A 20,449-nucleotide genomic window follows, 5' to 3' on the forward strand; every position below is an offset into this window, starting at 1 on the left:
AAGCTCTGCCTCCCGCATTCACGCCATTCTCCTGCCTCAGCCTCCCAAGTAGCTGGGACTACAGGCGCCTGCCACCACGCCCGGCTAATTTTTTGTATTTTTAGTGGAAATGGGGTTTCACCGTGTTAGCCAGGATGGTCTTGATCTCCTGACCTGGTGATCCGCCCATCTCGGCCTCCCAAAGTGCTGGGATTACAGGCATGAGCCACCACGCCCAGCCAAAATGCCTTCACTTAGCAACAGAAAAGCTTGTGCCGGCCTCCAAAATCTGGGGAGCAATTTTGTGGTTCCCAAAACGCAGAAACCTGGGGCCAGCTGCCTAGGAAACGTTTTTCTCGGCTTGGGGCATACGTACAACCTGACGGGCTTCTCCCAAGCTTTAGCTCCATTTTTCAAGCAGGTATTTCGAATCAAAGAGAGCAGATGCTCTTACACAGCTGGCTAAAAGAACCGACTGGCTCAGCATTCCTGAGAAACATGGTGAGTTGGATGTGACAAAGTCAAAGCGAAAAGCCATGGGGGTCAGGAGCCCGTGGAAGAGTCGGATCGGCTGTGCCAAGGGGAAGGAGTGCACCCTGTTTCCTCATAGGTAAAGCAGGGGACTCAGCAGCCCGTGTCTCTGTGAGCACCGACAATTGGAACAGCCTGGAACTCTAAGACTCTAACCGATGGGACCCGCTTCTACTAGCCAGGCTGCAGTAGCCCCCACATACAGAGGACACGAGACACACAGGTGGCCAGGGTACCACTGACACCACTGATGCTTCAGGTCAGGGCAGGGCTGTTGTCTCAGCTGCTGGAATACCTAACGTCGCCTTCCGCTGCAGCGGCAGGAGTGAAGTGGGCCGCCGAGGGGCAAGGTCCTGCTGTCCTCACCCCCCACCTCAGGCTTGGGCAGCTCTGGGCTCTGTAGCACAACAGGGGTACGATAGATAAGAGCCCATCTGGGGGCAGCTGGGGGGCTCATAGGCATGGTCTCGTAGAAGGCACAGTTGGGCCGCTCGGAGGGCACTGGGGGAGACGTGAGTGCTGCTGCTAACATTTGATGTGTTTAAGATTTAGCACAGAAATATTTATTGCAGGCAACGAGAAGAGACTATCTGTGCGGCACCCCTGGCCTGTCCGGGCATTGTGCTTGAGGCAGTAGCCCCTGCACGTGGGAGGGGAGACGCAGGCCATCTGGCGACAAAGCCTGCTCCCTTCCTCACCGGGGCTCTCTGTGTTCTGGCCAGGCCAGGGCATGGGTGACAGTGTTCAGAGTCCAGACCTAAGACATCCTTCCCAGGCTACGCTGTGTTAGGTGCCCAGGATGCCAGCCTCGTCTCCCGGTTCTCAGCTGGAGAGGCCCCTTGGACCCCTGGGGGGCTCTTTAAATGTGGAGTTCTTTGGTGCCCCTTGACCTAGCCCTGCATGATCGTGGTCTCTGGGGACTCTGTAGCTCTGGAAAGTTTTGCAAGGAGCCCGTGGTGGGAGTGAGAGGAGTCAAAGAGGGCTTTGTAAGCATGAGGGCCCAGGGGACGCAGCGGGAGTTGGGGAGGTGCAGTGGCACAGGCGGGCAGAGGGCATGATTGGAAAGGCAGCCGGGGGTGCAGGGGTGCAGGAAGGTTGGGGTGACACCAAGAGGCAGGGGCTTGAAGGCCATGGTCGGGGCCGTGGACTTCATCCTTAGGACAATGGAGAGAGGCTCCACCAGTCCCACTGCAGAGGGTGGTGTTGGAGGGGCTGAGCTGAGCTAAGGCAAGCAAAGGAGGCTGAGGCCCAGGGAGTGGGGTTGCCCTGAGGCTGGGTCCCTTGAGACTCGGCCCTTGAGACCACTGGGAGAGAACACAGGACCCAGGGCACCGAGAACAGCTTTGTGCCAGTTGCATGGATGATTCTTTGGGACAAGCCCTTGGTGATGTGTGACAGATCCTGGGAAGGGGTGTGGCCTCAGGCCCCGCCTATTCCCGCTTGAGCTGGGGCTGGTGGCTTAGGCGGGGCCCTGGCTCGGCAGCCAAGTGTGCAGTGGTGTCCTTACTCTGGCAGGACCTCGGGGAAGAGGGGTCCGTCGCTCCATGTCAGGGGCATTGCAACTGGGGACCCTGGACAGGGCCTGGAGGGGCAGGGAGTGATGGCTGTGACCTGAGACACGGTGGCCCAGGCCTCGCAGAAGGAGGAGGAGTGGGAAGCATGCTGGGTGGCCCTCTGGAGGCTGCTGGGGGAGGGGCAGGCCATGAAGGAGAGGCTGCAGGGGCTGCGGTGGGAGAGGGGCCAGGCCGCAGGTGGGGTCCCCATGGGCTCTTTCTTCCTCCCCGGCCAGGATTTTCAGCACTCAAGGGCCACAGCAGGGTGGGGCGAGGGCTGAGCAGGAGGTGGGGGTGCCAGGCGGGTGAGGACAGCAAGTCTCCAGGCAGTGCCCACAGCAGGCAGGAACGATGCAGGGATAGCCCGACCCCAGGAGCCGGAAGGGAGCCTTGCAGACCTAGGCGAGCGCCGTTTCTGGGGAGTGGTGGGCAGAGGCCAGGCTGTAGTGGGATCACAAGAGAGTTCCAGGGAGGGGTGTGGAGACACAGCGAGTCTGGAGCATTCTGGCAAAACTGTGGGCCGGGAGGAGATGGGAACAAGGGAGCATGGTAGCTCTGGCAAGCGCCTGATACTGGTGGCAGTGGTGGCCATCTGACTTCAGAGAGGAACACAACTGACGCCCTTGGTCTTGGCCGGCCCTAACCCTTGGTGATTTGGATGACCAGAAAGGACCAACTCGGTGGCCAGAGTCCACTTCCCAAATGAAGTCTCCCCATCGCATTTACAGTGTCATCCAGTGAACCCTGAGCTCGCTGGTGGCTGTTTGAAATGGGCCTGTCTTCCCGATAATGTCACTTGCCTATGACCTGGGGCCGTTCCCACCAAGTAAAGGGAGCCCCAGCAGTGATGAGGACAGTGCTGGCCTGTGCCTCTGAGAGAGCCATTAGTCACCCACACACACCTTTAGCTACAGGGGATGCCTGGGCTCTGAAGGAGCTGTCGGGGAGAGGCGACCTCAGTGCCACAGCCGTCAGCGGGCACACCCCGGAATGGCAAAGGGGACACTGGCAGCTGCTTTTGTGACCTTGGCAGCAAGACCAAAGGGCTGCCCTGTGGGTGTCGGGTGCAGACGGCCGGCTCTCGGCTGCTGTTGGCCAGCTTGCCTCTACCCTCTCGGGGTGGAAGTGCCAGGGCGAGAGCGAGGCGGGGCTTACCTGCGTCTGAATCCGGTTCAGGCCCCGGAACCAGAGGATCTGGCCCCTGCGGAGCTCCCGCTCTGCGTGGTCGATCTCTTCGTCGCCGTCGGCCAGCTCCTCGTCGGTCATCTCGTCCTTCCCGGGCCCGTGCCCAGCTTCCTTCAGGCACTTGAGCTGGCTGGTGGGGATGGTGGCAATGACCTGGGAGAGCCACACAGAAGTGGCCGTGAGAGCCGGGCTGAGCGGCATCTGCCTGGCGTAAGGTCCCTCTCCAGAGGGAGACGCCGGCCTCCTTCTTCCAAAGGATGTCATTTGTTTTTGTGACTAAGCAAAGGGAGTAAAGCTAGGGCAGTCCCCCCAGGAACTGGCAGCCCTGGAGACCTGGTGTAGAGCCCCCCGGGGGGGCTGAGATGCTTTTTCAGGAGTACGCGGAGCTCTGGGCCAGCCTCTGGGACTTCGAGAAAGTAAGTGTCTGTCGTCTAAGCCTCCCAGTCTGTGGTATTTTGCTATGGCAGTCAGAGCTGATGAAGACAGAGATAAGCGGATCCTCCATGGAGTTCCATTCAGCCAAAGGGCCCGGGGAGTGGCCTGAGTGGAACGCTGTGCAGCAGGGGCTCCTGGGAGGGATCGCTAAGCCCCTGGAACATCCTGCTTGACAGCAGCGTGGCTCACTGGGGCAGGGGCTGGGGACCGTGCCCCGTAGTCTACACTAACAGCTGGACCTCCAGAGGGCTGGAGACGGAGGCCAGCCACGTGACCACAGCATGGCTCTGCGAACCACCCCAAGAAAAGCCCTGGACACCGGGGCCTGGGTGAGCTGCCCTGGTTGACAATACTCCCTGTATGTCGCTCCACACCGTTGCTGGGAGACACAGGTGCTGTTTGCGCAACTTCCCTGGGAGAGGACAGCTGGAGCTCTGGCCTAGTCTCTCCTGGAGAGGGTGTCTCCTGGAGGAACACCAGCCTAGAGAAGACCTGTGCACTGGGGGCTAGGGAGGGTGGGAGGTGACAAGGAGGGTGACAGCTGGAAAGGGTGACTGGATAAGGAGCCTGGCAGGAGTAAAGAGAGGGCATGGCTTTGCATATTGTAGGCCACTGGGAAGTGGGGGGAACAGTCTAGAAGGACGCAGGGGAAGCCACAGAAAGGGATGATGGGCATCTGGAGTTCTAGAACAAGACGTCTCATCTGTCTTGTGTGTCTATGCCAGTGTATTTGTCGAATGTGGCCGGGGGGGGGACTTGAGGACTGGTTCACAGAGATTCCCTTCTATTCGTTTTTCACTTGAACACGTTTTATCTTTGTAACTGAACAAGGTTAAAAATGAAAAGGACAACCCAGTAGCTCCGAGAGGCCGAGCTACAGGCTGGTGCCACATTCCTGGGGGGACCAGAAGGCCAGTGGCCTGGGAGCTTGAAGAGCAAGAAGAGGGCCTGGCACCCCTCTGGGCTGTGGTTAGAGTCCAGGTTTCGGGAAGTGAAGGGACTCCATGGAGCAACCAGGTTCAAGTGTGATTGGGAGGTGAGGTGCAGTAGCAGAGGGAAAGGAGAATTCTGAAAATGAAACAGAGGAACTGGGTGGGCTGTCCCCGAGGACACTAATGCTGGGGCCAGCAAGAAGGCTGGCATCCGCAGCAGCTGCAGCAGCCCCTGTGGCTGGCACAGACATCAAGAAACAAAAGCCAGGCCGAGCATGGTGGCTCCCGCCTGTAATCCCAGCACTTTGGGAGGCTGAGGCAGGCAGATCACTTGAGGTCAGGAGTTCAAGACCAGCCTGGGCAACACGGCACAACACATCTCTACAAAAAATACAAAACTTAGCCTGGTGTGGTGGCATGTGTCTGTGGTCCCAGCTGCTAGAGAGGCTGAGATAGGAGGATCACTTGAGCCTGGGAGTTCGAGGCTACAGTGAGCTGTGATCGTACCACTGCACTCCACATTGGGCAACAGAACAAGACCCTGTCTCAAAAAAAAAAAAAAAAAAAAAAGAAAGAGAAAAAAAAGGAAAAGCCAGAATGCTATGGACTGAACCGTGCTCTCCGGTTCATGTGTTGAAGTCCTAGTGCCCAGTGTGGTTGGATTTGGAGTAAGGAAGTGATCAAGGTTAAATGAGGTCACCAAGGTGGGGCCCTGATCCTGCTGGATTAATGCTCCTAGGAGAGGAGACACCAGAGACCTTGCTCCCTCTGTCCACCGTGAGAGCACAGAGTGAGGAGGCGGCTGTCTGCAAGCCAGGAAGGAGCCCTCACCAGGAACTGGCCCCGCTGGCTCCCTGGCCTCGGATGTCCAGCCTCCGGGACTTCGAGAAAGTAAGTGTCTGTTGTCTAAGCCTCCCAGTCTATGGTATTTTGCTATGACAGTCAGAGCTGATGAAGACAGAGATAAGCGGATCCTAAATACCCAGGCTGTTTCTTCCTGATCTAATTGTGGGCTCCTAGAAACTTCCCAGTGTGTGGCTTCAGCTGCAGCCCACAGAGCTCGATGTGGGACTCTCTGTCCTTTCAATCAGGTCAAAATATTTCCTAATTTCTCTGGAGACTTTCTTTTCGCCCCATGGATTATTGATCAGGGTGCTGTTTGATTGATTTAAAATATGTGGGGATTTCCCAAGCTACCCACCCAGTTTGAAGAGGCAATTTTTGGCTCTTATCATAGAAAGGGGAGCTGTGGGCAGTTTTCCTGGGCCCTGTCACATCCCAGTCATGTTCCTTTGCATTCTTTTGCTGACACCTTCCCTTGTGGCCTGTCCCTGGGTCCTGGTGTGTCACAGGCCTGAGCCCTCAGTGTGCTTCCTAGGGTGTGGACCCCAAGGCTCTGAAGCAGGGTCAGGGCAAGTGGGCCCATCACAGAAGCTGTCTGCAGGGCAGTCTGAAATGAGGGGCAGGGCTGTCACTCACCTGTCCCCAGACCAGCTCCCCAACGCCAACAAACAGGCACCAGAGCCACTGTTCCGTGGATAGTGGGGAGCAGCTGAAGGGCTTCCCGCCGAACTGGACGATGACAATCTGCGAAGGGCAAGTGGGAGAGAGGCAAGTCCAGCTGCGGCTCCTGAGCCACCCTTGTCCTCCAGCCCCTTGAAGGCCCAGCCACCCTGGTTGGTTCCCCCGGCTGCACGGGCTGCTCCTTGCGAGAGGACCACAAGGCCAGGGGTGCGATGACAGAGCACGCTGGACACGCCTCATTCTGGAGGACCCTAGAACCTGCCGGGGTCACCTTGCCTTGGCCTCCTGCCTCCTCGGGGAGGCATCCAATTTGCACGGGCAAGCTGTCCAAATGCAAACTGACCCCGTCCTCTGTTGGACTGTCACAGTCCGGGCCACTAACCCCTTGCGCTCATTACCCAGGACCAGGTACCAGACAGCCAGGGAGCACCCGTATGCCCTAGAACCGCTGCAGTGACGCAACCTAGCCAGTCCCGAGCCTACCAGCCCTGCCTCACCCGCTCCTCCCCGAGGGAACCACAGCAAAGGCTCTTGTCCACAGCTTTCACACCCCACCTCCTGCCTGGCGCTCTCCCATGTGGGCCCCTATGCTGTGGCATGTGCCCTCCTCTTGGGGTCTGTGAGTCATAAACTGTCTTTCAGTGGCAACTGTCTCCTGACCTGTTGGCCTTACTATACCTCAATTTTTCTACAAATACACTGTATTTTAGAACACTCAGCCCCTCCTAGGCAGTGGGGCTGACCAGCCTGTCCACAGCACTGTGGGAAGCAGAGGTTAGTGTGTCAGCACTGGGCACAGAGGGCATCTCCAAAAGAAGCTTCTGGAGTTCTGGCAGCCTCATGCCAAGGAATTAAGTGCTAGAAATGGGAATGGCAGACCTAGAGGGAGCCAGGGAGGACTCCTTCCAGCATCTGTGAGAAAACTTAGTTCTGATGAAGGCTCACGAAACCCTTCTGGAAGCCAGCGCGCTAACCCAGGGCAAGGCCAGCAATGTATGGAAGATGAAGAAGGCCCTCTCCGACGTGCAGAGAGGACGGGGGCTACAGGAAAGCCAGGTGGGGTGGGGCTCCTTCTGGGAGTGGAGGTGGGGAGGCCAGTACTAGGGGTGGGCGTGGGGTCTTGAAGCCCACCACCTCCACTTTTTGCAAGTGGCAGAGGCCAAGAGTGGAGCCGCCCCTCCTACCTGAATCCCGAAAGTGCCCAAAACGATGGTGCAGAAGATGGGGTTGCTGAAGATGCCGTCGAACACGTTCCTCTCGCCGTGGATCTTGCGGGCGTTGATCTCGTTAAAGAGCTGCATCATGACGAAGGTGTTGAAGATGATGGTGTAGTGCTCTGAGGGTGGCGAGTGCAGCGGCGCGTTCCTCCCGCTGTCGATGTCGAAGAAGAGCTCCCCTGGAAAGCAACATTCCCCACTCAGGCACAGTCAGCTCAGCGCATGATGCATGACTCAGGAGCAAGACTGCGGTGTGTAGCTCCCGAGATGGGTCCCTTGTCCCAGGGGACGGCCACTACCAGCTCACAGCCAAGGCCCAAGGCAGCCACACCCACCCCAGGCTCAACCAACCAGAGTCCTGAGATCCCTCTGGGCCCGGGGCCAGACCCTGAGCCCGAGGGCAGGAAGGAAGAGACTAAGAAGGGATGTTCTTAATGCTAGCTTTCCTCAGACGTCCTCCTCCTCTTCCTCTCTCTTGCGGTCACCCCCCACCCACCTCACAGCTTCCAGCACAGCACCCCAGTCACTCCACAGGAGCAATCTTCACAGGGTCAATGTGGGCTGTCCTGTTCCTAGGGTTACCGTGGCCACTCTGGGGCTGGGTAGAAGCTGCCTACTCTACACAGCTACACAGCCGTGGGCAGGATGTCAAGACATGAACTGTTTCTCAGCTGCTCAGGGGCCTGCGAGGAGAGGCTGAGAAAGAGCTGCAGGCCACCAGCAGGCCTGGCTGCAGGGTTGCTAGCCTGGCCCATCTGCTCCTTCCCCTGTGTGCTGTCCAGTTAAGAACTGCAGCGTCCCACCCCGTACTGGGTGCGGAGGCACAGGTGGAGGCACACCAGACAGAATCGGAGCCCGAGGTGGTGGCAACAGTGTCCCGAAGGCCTCCCGGGTGCCCCTGGCCAGCCTACCGACAAACAGCAGGGTGAAGATGATGGCGAGCTGGTACACGGCGTGGCCCAGAATGTTCTTCATCATGGTGCGGGAGATGAGGGGCTTGTCGCGGCCGTACGGCTTCCGCAGCAGCAGCGACTCCGTGGGTGGCTCCGTTGCCAGGGCCAGCGAGGCAAACGTGTCCATGATCAAGTTCACCCACAACATCTGCACGGCTTTGAGAGGAGAGTCCTATGGAGAGGAGGCAGTCACCTTTCCATGGGCCGCCTGCCCGGGGAGGTTGGGGGTGGAAACCCAGTAGCTCCTGGGGGCTCCTCATGGGGTCCCCATCACCAGGATTTCATGCCCATGAAAACAGACATCTCCATCCCTACATCGCCTTTACGCTAGCGGGGCGTTTTCTTTGGGCTGTCATGTGCCCGCCTCCCTTCTCTCACCTGGCAGCAGGTGTGCTCCAAATCCCTCGCAGGAGGTGAAAAACCCCAGACCACAAAACAGCCCGACGATGGGGTCTGCCATTTGGGGCAACAGAGTGAGGGCTGCTCTCCTTGTCTCCTGCACCTCAGGGGCAGGAGGAGGCAGAAACTCTGAACTGGACCTTCCTTCTCAGCTCCTCTGAGTTGTTGGTTAAAAATCAGCCTCACAGAAGCCAGACACACAAGGCCACGTACTGTCTGATTCCATTCATAGGAAACTTCCAGAACTGACAAATCCATAGAGAGAGAAAGCAGATGAGTGGGTGCCAGGGGCTGGGGTTTGGGGAGTGGAGAGTGACGGCTCACGGGGTCTGGGTGTCCTTTTGGGGTGATGAGAGTGTTCTGGGAATAGACATTGTGGAGGGATATAAACCTCTGAGTTATGTACTTTCAAAAGGTTAAAATGGTTCTGGTGAAGTTTGTTATGTGATTTTCATCTCAATTAAAAAAATTGTTTTGAAAAGACCAAGTTGATCAGCAGGCAATTTAAATCCCTGTCAGCAACAAACAGTTATTTATTTGCACCCTCTTTCTAAGGGGGGGGGGGCGAAGAAAATCTGGACACTCACCAATGGGGAAAATGGGACTATGGAGAAAGGGTTCCCATGGGACGCATAGCCCGTGCAGAAACTCATGCACAGATGCTCCTGGCAGCACCATTCCCAAGAGCCAAAAAGTGGGAACGAGCCATGTGTCCATCAGGACAGACAGACATAATGTGGCAGTCTGTGCCGTGGAGTGTTATGAGGCCATGAAAAGGCAGAAAGTCCTGCCCTATGCTACGGTGTGTGTGAGCCTGAAAACACGGTGCTAAGCGAGATGCCAGACACAAGAGGCCACATATTATTTGATCCCATAGGAATGAAATGTCCAGAACAGGCAAATCCATAGACCCAGGAAGCCTGTGAGTGGTTGCCGGGGGCTGGGATGTTTGGGGAGAAATGGGGGAGCACAGGGTTTCTTTTTAAGATGATGACGAGCTTCTGGAACTAGATAGAGCCAATGGTTGCACAACATGGTGAATGTCCTACAAATTCGAACGCTGAATTATGTACTTGAAAATGGTGAATTTTTGGCATGTGAATTTGATCTCAATTAAAATAATCTGCAGCAAAGAAAAAAAAGCCCTCACTCTCACAATCTGGCCCTCAGGCCTGAGCCCAGGTGTCCTAGCTGGGGCGTGGCAGCCCCAGTACCCACCTGAGTAATGCAGGCGCCCGTGAAGGCCACAATCACGGCCACCACATTGACCGTCAGTTGAAACTGCAGGAACTTGGAGATGCTGTCATAGACGTTGCGGCCCCACATGACTGCCTTGACAATGCTGGTGAAGTTGTCATCGGTCAGGATGATGTCGGAGGCCTCCTTGGCCACGTCAGTCCCCGCGATGCCCTGGGGGGTGACACACACACTCACACACACAGAGTGTTTGTGGGGGCCCCTTCCCCAGCCCCCCTTGATCACCTGGCCTGCCTGGGCTGGCTAGCTGCTCTCCCCTTCTGAATAACATCCCACCCCGCCCCCCAAAGCCAAGAACAGCACTATTTTTTGTTGTTTTTTTATGCAACACATTCTTGTACTACAAACAGTAAGTTGTCACATGTCATGGTGAGGGGGGGCTTTGCTCATAAACACAGACGGTGCTGATGACATGGCATCAACACAGCTTTACACATTAAGCCCAGCTGCCACCACGTGGCCACCAAGCAGCGTGGTCTGTTCTTAGCACTCCAGAGAGGCTTGCTGGCTAAGGAGCCCTGGGAAGTCCTGCATGGGGACACCCTGGGCGGGGCGGGTCTTTGCAGAGGAGTCCCTGTCCCATGGAGGCGCAGCTGCAGCTGTGCCAAGCTGCGCAGTCCTCTCCTCTGCCGCAAGCCTGGCCCTGTGAGAGCTGCCACCTCTCGGAGCTTGGGCTGGAGCTCCCTTCTGGGCTACAGGTGCTGGGAAGGACTGGGCTGGGTTCCCCGGGTGACGCTCCTTTTCGGTAGGGCAGGGAGAGGGGCTCGCCAGATTGCTGCGTTCAGTGGCTGTGGGGCCACTGAGCGGCCGCAACCAGCCGTGTGGGTGGCGTCTGCAGGGCTACCCTGCTCAGTGGGTGAGCAACAGGAAGGAAGTGCAGAGGAAGAGCACTTCTGGGGACTCTGCTCACCTCATCTGGGGCTGAGAGTCCATTTAGAGAGGACAGGGGGTGGGCAATGCCATCAGTGATGAGCCCCCACTCCCCATTCCCCTTCCTCTCCACCGTATGTCTGGGGCCCACTGTCACCTTAGGCATCACAGCAGATATCTTTAACCGCATGTCCCCTGACTGGCAGAGCCCACGCAGGCCCAGGTGGCCAGGATGTGAAAGAAAGAACCTTCAGGCACTCCGTAACCTGCCCCAACACTGGCTCCCACTTCCTGGTACAAAGCTAATGTCCGTGGGACAGACGCAGGCCCCATCTGCCGTGGTGAGCTGGGCGGGCATCAGGTGGCTTACCATGGCGAAGCCCACGTCCGCCTTCTTGAGGGCCGGCCCATCGTTGGTGCCATCCCCTGTCACAGCCACCACTTGCCGCTGCTCGCCAGTGGTGCTGTCGATAATCCCTGGAAGACAGATCAGGGCAGGGCAGGGCTGGGGCCATCTGTCACCACAACCCTGTGTAGCCCTGCCCAGGGAGCTACGGGGGTAGGTTGGCGGTGAAAACCCTTCGGGATTGCCCCGTCCTGACTCTCCCAATTATCTGTGCTCCCCGTCACCTGGATCATCTCCTATCCCCGAATAAGTAAGCAATCTCACTGAGTGACAGGGCCAGGGTGGGAGGATAGGGATCTGGTTAGGACTTGGGGACACAATCCTGGGTCCCTGGCTCTAGACCCACTGCTCCTAGAGACTCACTGTGTGACTTGGAGTGAGTCACCGGCCCTCCCCGAACCCTGGCTCCCTCACGGGCCCCTGCCCTGCTGCTCTGGGCTAATGGGACAAATGGAACCGGCTTCCTAGGCAGGCCCTGGGGACCTGTTTGGGAACCTGGCTTTTGGTGTCAGGAAGCAGACAACCTCGGGCTGGCCACCCCAGGAAAGGGGTGTGGGAGCTCGGCTACCTTTGACCAGTGTGTGCTTGTCGGTGGGAGACGACCGGGCCAGCACCCTCAGCTTGGGCCACACCTTGTCCAGCCGCTCCTGTTCTATCTGGGGAGGGGAAGCACAAGGACGCTGCAGAGCTAGGGCGGGCACGCAGGGGGCTGGGGGGAGGAGAAGGGGGTCTGGGGCGGCAGACAGCCGGGTGCTACCTCGCCTTTCTCATTGCGGATCCGCCGGTTGAACTCCTTCCCTTCCAGGCACAGGAAGTCCTCCCCAGGCTGGATGATGCCACATTTGGCTGCGATGGCCCGGGCTGTGTTGATGTTGTCCCCAGTCACCATGCGGACCGTGATGCCAGCACGCTGGCATTTTCGGATAGCTTCAGGGACCTAGAAGAGACAAGAGAGGTGGGTGTGACCATCGAGGCAAGACATATTTTGGGTTGAGGCAGTACCCCTTCCTCCATCAGAACTGCAGGTGGCCCAAGGTCTGGCAGAGGTGACAGTAAACCCATCCGATTCACGTGCTCAGAACACTTATGTGAGCCTACAGTTGGGCAAAAGCATTGAACACAAAGCCTATTGTGGCATACAGTGCTGATTATCTCATGTAACTCATTGAATACTGCACTGAAAGGGAAAAACAGAATGGTTGTATGGGACTCGAAGTAAAGTTTCTGCTGAATATGCATCACCTTTGCACTAAGTTAAAAAAATGTTAAAAGCTGGGGACCACCTGCATCATATTAGATTCTGGAGGAAGAGAAAGAGGTTCCCCAGTGCTGAGTGGAAAGCGAACAGCCTGCAAGGGGTTGAGAGCGGGAAGCCAGGAGGCCGGCCGGGAGGTGGTGGCATTGTCCCAGTGGTGGGGGGGACAGGGAAGACAGTTCCCAAATGAAGAGGTATGTGGCTCTTCAGGCTCGGGGACAGAGAGACAGGGTCAGGCAGCTGATGCCACTGAGGTGGACCGGCAGGGGGAGAGGAGAAGAGGAGCCAGGTTCAGAGTTTGGGAACCTCAATGAGGAGGTCAAGCCTAGGCAGTGGGGCTTGTGAGCACCCTCGGGTAAGTGCAGAAGCCTAGGTGTGGCCGAGCCCCCAGGCCTAGGGAGCCTGCGGGGGGGGTGGGGGGAGTAGACACGCAGGAGCGGGAGCCAGGGGTAGGGCAGACGGGAGACACCAGGAGAGGACCTGGGAGTCCCCGCATGCTGGCACCCCCTGAGGCCATGGGCAGGGGGGCTGTGATCTTTGCCAGGGAGACAGCTGGGCGCCCCACTCTAAGCTGTGGCAGGGTGATCCAATGGTTCCTGCAGCATATACCACCAAGTGGCCCCACTGCCAGCCTCGGGGACACTTTCTACCCTCTGAGGATCTTGGGGTGTTGGATAACGAGATCACGAGCCACAGGAAGACAATTCTCCTTTGAGCCAGTGAATGTCTGTCCCTGAAAAGTCTGGAAGCCCCCCCTCTGCTGCCACCAAGTGGCCGTGACGAGCCTGAAAACCAGCAGCTGCGAACCCAGGCCTCCTGCCTCCTCAGGCCCACAGCGTGTAGCCCAGTTCCTTCCCCATGGCCCCAAAGGGCTAGGCCAGGCTGTCCTTCCTTGCCTGCTCAGCCCTGCTGCCTGCCTTCTCCCCAAGGCCCCACAGCACAGCAGCCAGCCAGGTGTCTGGAGAAGTTGCCAGTGCCCCCGGCCGGTCCAGCTCCAGCATCAATACCACCGCAGCCACAGCCCAGCCTCGCGGGCCCTCCTCCGGCTGCAGCCCTGCCGCACCACCAAGCACCCTGGCAGGTTTCAGTGAGGCCCTTGTGTCCTACTGCCTGTTGCCGGCACCCAGGACTTCGCTGGGCCCTCTGTGCGTCCTCCTCAGCCACCACCAGGCTGGCCAGTCTTTGTGGGGGTCTGCCCAGCCTCCATAGCCTGGCCCTGTCACTGTGGTCCACCACTTGGACTCTCTCTCAGCCACTCTAGCTGGAAAGGAGCTGTCCCTATTCCCCGGGCCCCTCTGGCAAGATTCCTTCCTCTGCTCCGTGCTTCGGTTGCTCCCTGGTCCAACAGAGGGACTCGATGGCTCCTGAAGGGAAAGGCCTCTAAGCCTGTCCCCAAGTGTGGCCTTGCTTCACCTCACCAGCACCCTCTCCTTCTGCTCTCCCAGGCTCAGCGGGGCCCGGGACTCGTGCTGCTGCCCGCCTTTGCAGGGCCCATTTCCCTCGCTGGACTTCTGTCCCCTGTCCTCCTCCGCTACCACCCATTTTCTCCCAGGGCAGGCTCAAGGTGCTCCCTCTCTGGGAGAAGTGACCATATTCTCCTCGGGGCGCAGGGCTGCTCTGCTGACATGACCCACGGCTGGCGTTTAGATGCACTGTCTTTGAATTGAGTGTCTTTGCTACGTGATCCAATACATGAATGCCTGTCTCCCGAAGGAAAGCCCAGAAGCTTCTCCTCCCAGGTTGCACCTGCACCCCCAGGGTGGCTCCTACAAATACAAGTTCTCAGGGTAGTCGGCAGGATCAAAGTGGCCCTGCTTCTGACACAGGTGGGTGCCATGCAGAGGCCCTGGGGAGACAGAGGGGCACCCCATGCCTTGCACTCTCCCTCCGGGGCCGGCCATCCTCCACACTCTCCAGGGTCTGGGATCTTTCAACAACAAAGTGACTTCCCAGTGTCAAGGCCATGGCATCTGCCACGCGGCCCTCGAGGTCCCCCTCATCTGGACTCCCCTGGTGGCATCGTCCATATGGAGATATGCTTCTGGGCTCCCTTTCCCGCCAGGACCTTTGCCGTGAGCTCCCCACAGGATGTCCTGACCGTAGAGTAGCCCCAGCCAGACCCTCAACCAATAAACGCCCACCCTGTCCCCCAAACCTGTGTCCCCTCAGGCTTCAGCACCACCTGCAGTCCATCGGTCCTGGGTGGATCAGATCCCAAATGTCGACGGTCTCTCTGCCACTGCCACCTTCTCACCTGGTAGAAGGTGGAGCCTGAGCTGGGCCCATAGGTCAAGCAGGAAGGGGCTTCCAGCAGGCAGGACAGAGCCTTTGTGCGGGTGTCAGGGTGACAGCACCCAGGAGAGGGCTCAAGTGTACTACGGAGGGACTGCAGCAGCTATGTGTGAAGGAAGGCCGCCCCTACCAGTCCGGACAAGCTCGGGCAGGGGGCACAGTTACCAGGGCAGCTCACAGAGAAGGTGGTGGCTACCTCGGGCCGCACAGGGTCCTCAATGCCCACGACAGCTATGCAGGTGAGGTCACCCACGACCTCATTCTCGTTGTCCCAGTCGGGCTCCTGGCCTGCAGAGAAGTCCCGGTAGGCGATGCAGATGGTGCGGAGGCCATCGCAAGCCATCGGCTCGATGATCTTCCTCACCATGTCGTCCCGGTCCCGAGACCGAAAGCCTCGGAGTTCGCCATTGCTGTTTAGGATGTTGGTGCACCTAGGCAGGGGGTGGGCAGAGATGAGGTGGAGGTGGGGAGACAACAACAGGAAACAGCGCTGGTCACACTGGATTGGGGCCTTAGCCAAGGACTGGGGTCCTTATCAGAGAGGAGAGCCCCGTGTAAGAACACAGACACACAGGCAGAAGGGCGTGTGACAAGAGGCAGAGATTAGAGAGGGGCAGCTGCAAGCCAAGGAATGCGAGGACTGGCGGCCGCCACCAGAAGCTGGAGGAGGCGGGATGCAGCCTCTCTGAGATGCTTTGGAGGCGCTTTGGCCCTGCCCACGCCCTGCTTTTGGACTTCTGGCCTCCAGAACTGGGGGAGAATCCATTTCTGTTGCTTGAAGGCACCAGGACACTCATGCACTGCTGCAGGCTGAGAGACCGGGAGGGAGGCAGGAGCACGTGGCTCATGGCAGCTCCACCACAGACTCCATGGGGCAAGGGGGTGGAACATGGGCAAAAACTGAAGTGTGTGGACAATCATCATAACCATGTCCAGGCAGCCACAGCCTCAGTAGAGCGCTCATGACTCCAGGAGCTTCTCCAAAGGGACAGGACTTGGGAGGATTCAGGTGGGGAGAGGAGGGAGCAAAGGAGCCGAGGGCCACAGAGGCGGGCGTGGTGGAAGAAGCCAGTGGGGCTGCAAGTGCCAGGTGCTGCCACTGCACGGGAGGCTGGTGACGAAGGAAATGATCATAACAGAAGCTGGGTGGACGGAGGGCCTCCTACGGATGTGGATTCACGCACAGAATCCTCACACCCCTCCCCAGAGATAAGTGTTCTGTGATCTCCATGCCACCGGGGAAACTGAGGCATGGGAGTAGCAGGGAGTAACTTGCTCATGTATGCACAGCCAGCAGAGTGAAGCTGGGCTGGGCCTTTTGTCCGCAGTGCCTCAGTGTCCCTCAGTGCCCACCAAAAAAGAAGCACAGAAACAGGGCTGAGGCCCCCACACCAACAGGGATGGCTCCAGGGAGGAGGTGGTCCTGGCCCTGGCGGTGAGCGCTGTGGGTGGGGCTGCCAGGCAGGGTGCACTTGGTGGTCCAGTCCGCTGAACACAGGAAGGAGGGTGGGCCTGGGCCTCTGGGGAGCCCTGGGCGTCCTGCAGAGGACCTTGCCCTGAGGGCCCTGGGACGGCAGTCATGAGGAGCCAGGTGAGTGGGGGACGGAGACGCCAAGGCCAAGGGTGTGGAGTCTGGGAAGGCTGAGTGGGAGTGGGGAAGCCAGGGCATTTGGAGGTGACGCTGTGCACTCTCCCTCACTTTGTTCTAATAGCTTTATTGGGATATAATTCACGCACCACACAGTCCACCCATTTAAAGTAGATGATTGAATGGTTTTTAGTATAGCCACAGAGCTGCACAACCATCACCAGTCTCCGATTCCAGAAAATTTTCATCATCTCTAAGAAAACTTTCATCATCTCTAAGCAACAACAAGAAAATAGATCAACTGGACGTCATCACGATTTCAAACATTTCTGCATCTAAGGGCATGATGAAGAGAGTGAAGACAGGCCACAGAATGCGACAGAATGTGTAGAAATCGCATAGCTGATAAGGATCTAGGATCCAGAATACAGAAAGAATGTTACAGCCCAACAAGAAAAAGACAAACAAAGCCGGGCGCGGTGGCTCACACTTGTAATCCCAGCACTTTGGGAGGCCGAGGCGGGCGGATCACGAGGTCAGGAGATCGAGACCATGGTGAAACCCCGTCTCTACTAAAAATACAAAAAAAAATTAGCCGGGCGTGGTGGCGGGCGCCTGTAGTCCCAGCTACTCGGAGAGGCTGAGGCAGGAGAAGGGCGTAAACCCGGGAGGCGGAGCTTGCAGTGAGCCAAGATTGCACCACTGCACTCCAGCCTGGGCGACAGAGCAAGACTCCGTCTCAAAAAAAAAAAAAAAAAAAAAAAAAAAAGAAAAAGACAAACAACCCAACTCAGCAATGAGCAAAGGGCTAGGACAGACATTTCCCCAAGGAAGACAGGCAGATGGCCACTCAGCACAGCAAAAGAGGCTCAGCGTCGTTAGTCATCAAGGAAACACAGATCAAAACCACCAGGAGATATTGCCTCACACCCACAAGGATGGCCCCCATCAGCATTGTCACACCAGAAAATAAGTGTTGTTGAAGATGGGGAGAAGGTGGAACCCTCCTATGTCGCTGGTGGGAATGTGAAACGGGGCTGCCCCTGTGGAAAACAGTTTGGTGGACACCACGACCCAGCCATTCCTCTCCTAGATGTCCACACAAAAGAACTGAAAACATGGGTTCAAACAAAAACTTGTACGTGAATATTCACAGCAGTGTGACTCGCGACAGCCAAAAGGTGGAAAGGACTCACGTTTGGATGGATGGACGGACCAACACGATCCGCTTTAGCATACAATGGATATTACTCAGCCTTAGAAAGAACGGAAGTTCGGGCTGGGCGCAGTGGCTCATTCCTGTAATCCTAGCACTTAGGGAGGCCGGGGTGGGTGGATCGCTTGAGCCCAAGACTTCAAGACCACCCTGGGCAACATGACGAGACCCCAGCTCTACAAAAAATTTAAAAGTTAGCTGAGCGTGGTGGCATGCCCACGTAATCCCAGCTACTCGGGACACTGAGGTAGGAGGATGGCTTGAGCGAAAAAACAAAACAAAACAAAAAAAGAAAGGAAGGTCTAATACCTGGAGGAAACTGAAAAACTTTACAATAAGGAAAGAAGCCACACACAAAAGGCCACACAGTGTATGAGTCCCTTGATAGGAAATGTCCAGACAGGCAAATCCACACAGAGAGGAAGCACATGAGTGTGAGTGGGTGCCAGGGCTGGGGAGGGGCGTGGGGAGGGCTGCTCATGGCCTGGGGTTTCTTTCCGGGTTGATGGAGGTGGTTTGGAACTGGGTAGTGGTGATGGCTGCATGATATTGTGAATGTGCTTAATGCCATCCAACTGTACACTGTGAAGTGGTTGAAATGGTGAATTTCATGTTCGGCCTCTTTTACCGCGACGATAGAATCCGAAACTCCGTGCATACCCCGGCGCCTCCCTGCTGCTCACTCACTTTTTCAGCAGGATCTCGGAGGCCCCCTTGCTGAAGAGGCGGAAGCCACCGTCGGGCATGCGGATGACTGTGCTCATGGACTTGCGGACCGAGTTGAAGGTGTACACTTTGTAAAGCTTGTCTTCCGGGATCTGCTCGCGCACGGGCTGGAAGTCCCGCTTCAGGTCCAAGACGAAGCCCAGCAGGGCGCACTCCGTCTTATTGCCCACCTGGCGTGGGAGGGCGCCTTCCTTCTCAGGAGGCTGCAAGATGAGGAGGGCTAGCATGGCACTGGGGGCCTGAGACCACCCTCCATGCTGCCCCTGGAGCCCCAGCTCTGCCCCCTCGTGGTCACCACATCGTTAGAGTGTGGGCGGCGGGGAGCAGAGGAAGGTCTGCCTTAGCTACGGGCAGTTTCCCAGCCAGAGCCACCTGTGAGGCCAGGGATGGGCAAAAGTTCTCAAGGGGGGGCCTAATGAGCACCTTGCAACAGCTCACCTGGCACCCTGGCCAGGCCCCTCCCCTGCTCCTGCCCCCAGCCCTGCCCGCCCGCTCCTGCCCCAGCTCACTAGTATTTTGGTGGTATAGGCACTGTTGATGGAGATGGCATGGACCAGGAGGTCGAGGATCTTAGGGGTCAGGGCGCTGGGGGCTGGAATCTCTTTGTAGTGGGTGTCCCCTAGGTAGGACTGGACCACGGTCATACGGTTGGTGGTGAGCGTGCCCGTCTTGTCGGAGCAGATGGCTGTGGCGTTGCCCATGGTCTCGCAGGCATCCAGGTGGCGCACCAGGTTGTTGTCTTTCATCATTTTCTGCAAAGGGCGAGGGTGTGGGCATTTGGCCCCGGTGCTTGTTGGGGTGGAGGAGTGAGAGATGTCAACACAAACATCGCGCGACTCTGTTCCGCTCAGCTGGCTCCGCGTGTGGCACTAAAGCCCACTGGGGACCTTGGTCAACCCTGAGCCGATAGCAAGGCTGTAAGGCATCAGCAACCTCATCCAATGGTGGGGGCGGGATGCGCACCCGGGACCTCCCGTGCCCGAGCCCCCTCTCAGTTACCCACCAGCCCTGCAGCTCTCCCACCCCACCACCCCACGCCTGGCTCCCCCCACCTCCTCCCACTGCCTCCCAGTGTCCCAGGCCCTCTGCTGATTCTCCGCCTCCCCGCTGCCTCCCAGCCCCTCCGTCCTACTGCCCACATTGTGCAGATGCTGACCCCCTGGGTATCCCACCGCCTGCCTGCTTTCTGGCTCATCTCATGCCCAGGGACCTGAGCTGACAGATCAGCAAAGCTGCCCCCTGGGTCCCTGCTCGGCACCTCCTCTCCTCCCTTGAGCCATCCCAAACGTCCCCAGTTTATACTGCCACCAAGGCGCCCAGTGACTTCTTACCCCGGTTTCTGAGTCTGTAAACAGTATCAACTGTAAGTTTTATGATTACCTTGACAGAGTAAGCTAAGGAGATGGTGACAGCAAGAGGCAGGCCCTCTGGGACAGCCACGACCAGCACAGTGACACCAATGATGAAGAACTTCACGAAGTATTGCACATAGACCGGCGTGCACTCTGCCAGCCACGTCCGGCCTTCCACGACAAACGTCTCGATCACAAAGTAGAGGACCAGGATGATGACGGTGATGGCAGACATCACCAGCCCTGCCACAGAGCGGGGAGGAGAGGAAAGGGGTTGCCATGGGTGAGGGAAGGAGGGGGACAGGAAGAGGGAAGAAGAGGTGTGCACACGGTCTCGGAGGCATTTGTGGAGGCCTTGTAGATTTGCCCTGCGTTTCACGATAAACAGCCCGGGTTTGGCTCAGCAGGTGAGCTGGGGCCTGTTTGCAAGGGGGCTCTGTGTGGCCTCTTCTGGAGTGCTGCTGGGGTTGGGGAGTGGACTTTGTGGTCTGATGGCACGAGAAGCACCGCTGGGGAGGACTATCCCCCACTGCCCCCAGAAGGTGGAGTACCAGCCCTGCATGCCCCCAGCTGCCTTTGGAGTGTGCCAGGGGCAGAGCCTGGAGCCTTGGGTAGGGGCACCTCATGGGCAGTGGCTCAGTGTGTGACCCGGGGCCTTCGTCGAGGGTTTGGGACTTACGCTCACTAGGGAAGGGCTGCGCCAGGCCCTGATGGCCGCTGCCGGCCTGGCCTGTGCCCCTGGCTGCCTGGCCCACACATCACCTGCCACATTCCTTCCC

The 20,449-nt window shown here is 57.9% G+C and overlaps 1 protein-coding gene across 11 annotated transcripts in view; it reads right to left on the minus strand.

Moving 5' to 3' along the window:
• ATP2B3 (ATPase plasma membrane Ca2+ transporting 3) overlaps window positions 1–20,449 on the minus strand; it is a 65,611-nt gene that overhangs the window by 14,916 nt on the left and 30,246 nt on the right. For 8 of the 11 annotated variants that reach the window (XR_009214332.1, XR_009214331.1, XM_032757928.2 and 5 more), the window contains 12 exons: window positions 19,699–19,913; window positions 18,828–19,070; window positions 18,280–18,521; window positions 14,985–15,219; window positions 11,999–12,178; window positions 11,810–11,897; window positions 11,206–11,312; window positions 9,927–10,118; window positions 8,268–8,481; window positions 7,324–7,535; window positions 6,095–6,202; window positions 3,219–3,401 (listed from right to left, as the gene is read on the minus strand). Coding sequence is in view for 9 of the 11 variants with exons in the window: in XM_032757928.2 (XP_032613819.1) it covers window positions 3,219–3,401; window positions 6,095–6,202; window positions 7,324–7,535; window positions 8,268–8,481; window positions 9,927–10,118; window positions 11,206–11,312; window positions 11,810–11,897; window positions 11,999–12,178; window positions 14,985–15,219; window positions 18,280–18,521; window positions 18,828–19,070; window positions 19,699–19,913 (2,219 nt within the window). In the remaining 2 variants the exon portion in view is untranslated. Of the gene's footprint in view, window positions 1–1,897; window positions 2,577–3,218; window positions 3,402–6,094; window positions 6,203–7,323; window positions 7,536–8,267; window positions 8,482–9,926; window positions 10,119–11,205; window positions 11,313–11,809; window positions 11,898–11,998; window positions 12,179–14,984; window positions 15,220–18,279; window positions 18,522–18,827; window positions 19,071–19,698; window positions 19,914–20,449 lie in introns of those variants that run through there. The other 3 variants (XM_032757923.2, XM_032757922.2, XM_032757924.2) reach the window with 2 other exon arrangements.

Source organism: Hylobates moloch, unplaced genomic scaffold (genome assembly GCF_009828535.3).
Source record: "Hylobates moloch isolate HMO894 unplaced genomic scaffold, HMol_V3 SCAFFOLD_7, whole genome shotgun sequence".
In the NCBI taxonomy this organism is placed as follows: Eukaryota; Metazoa; Chordata; class Mammalia; order Primates; family Hylobatidae; genus Hylobates; species Hylobates moloch.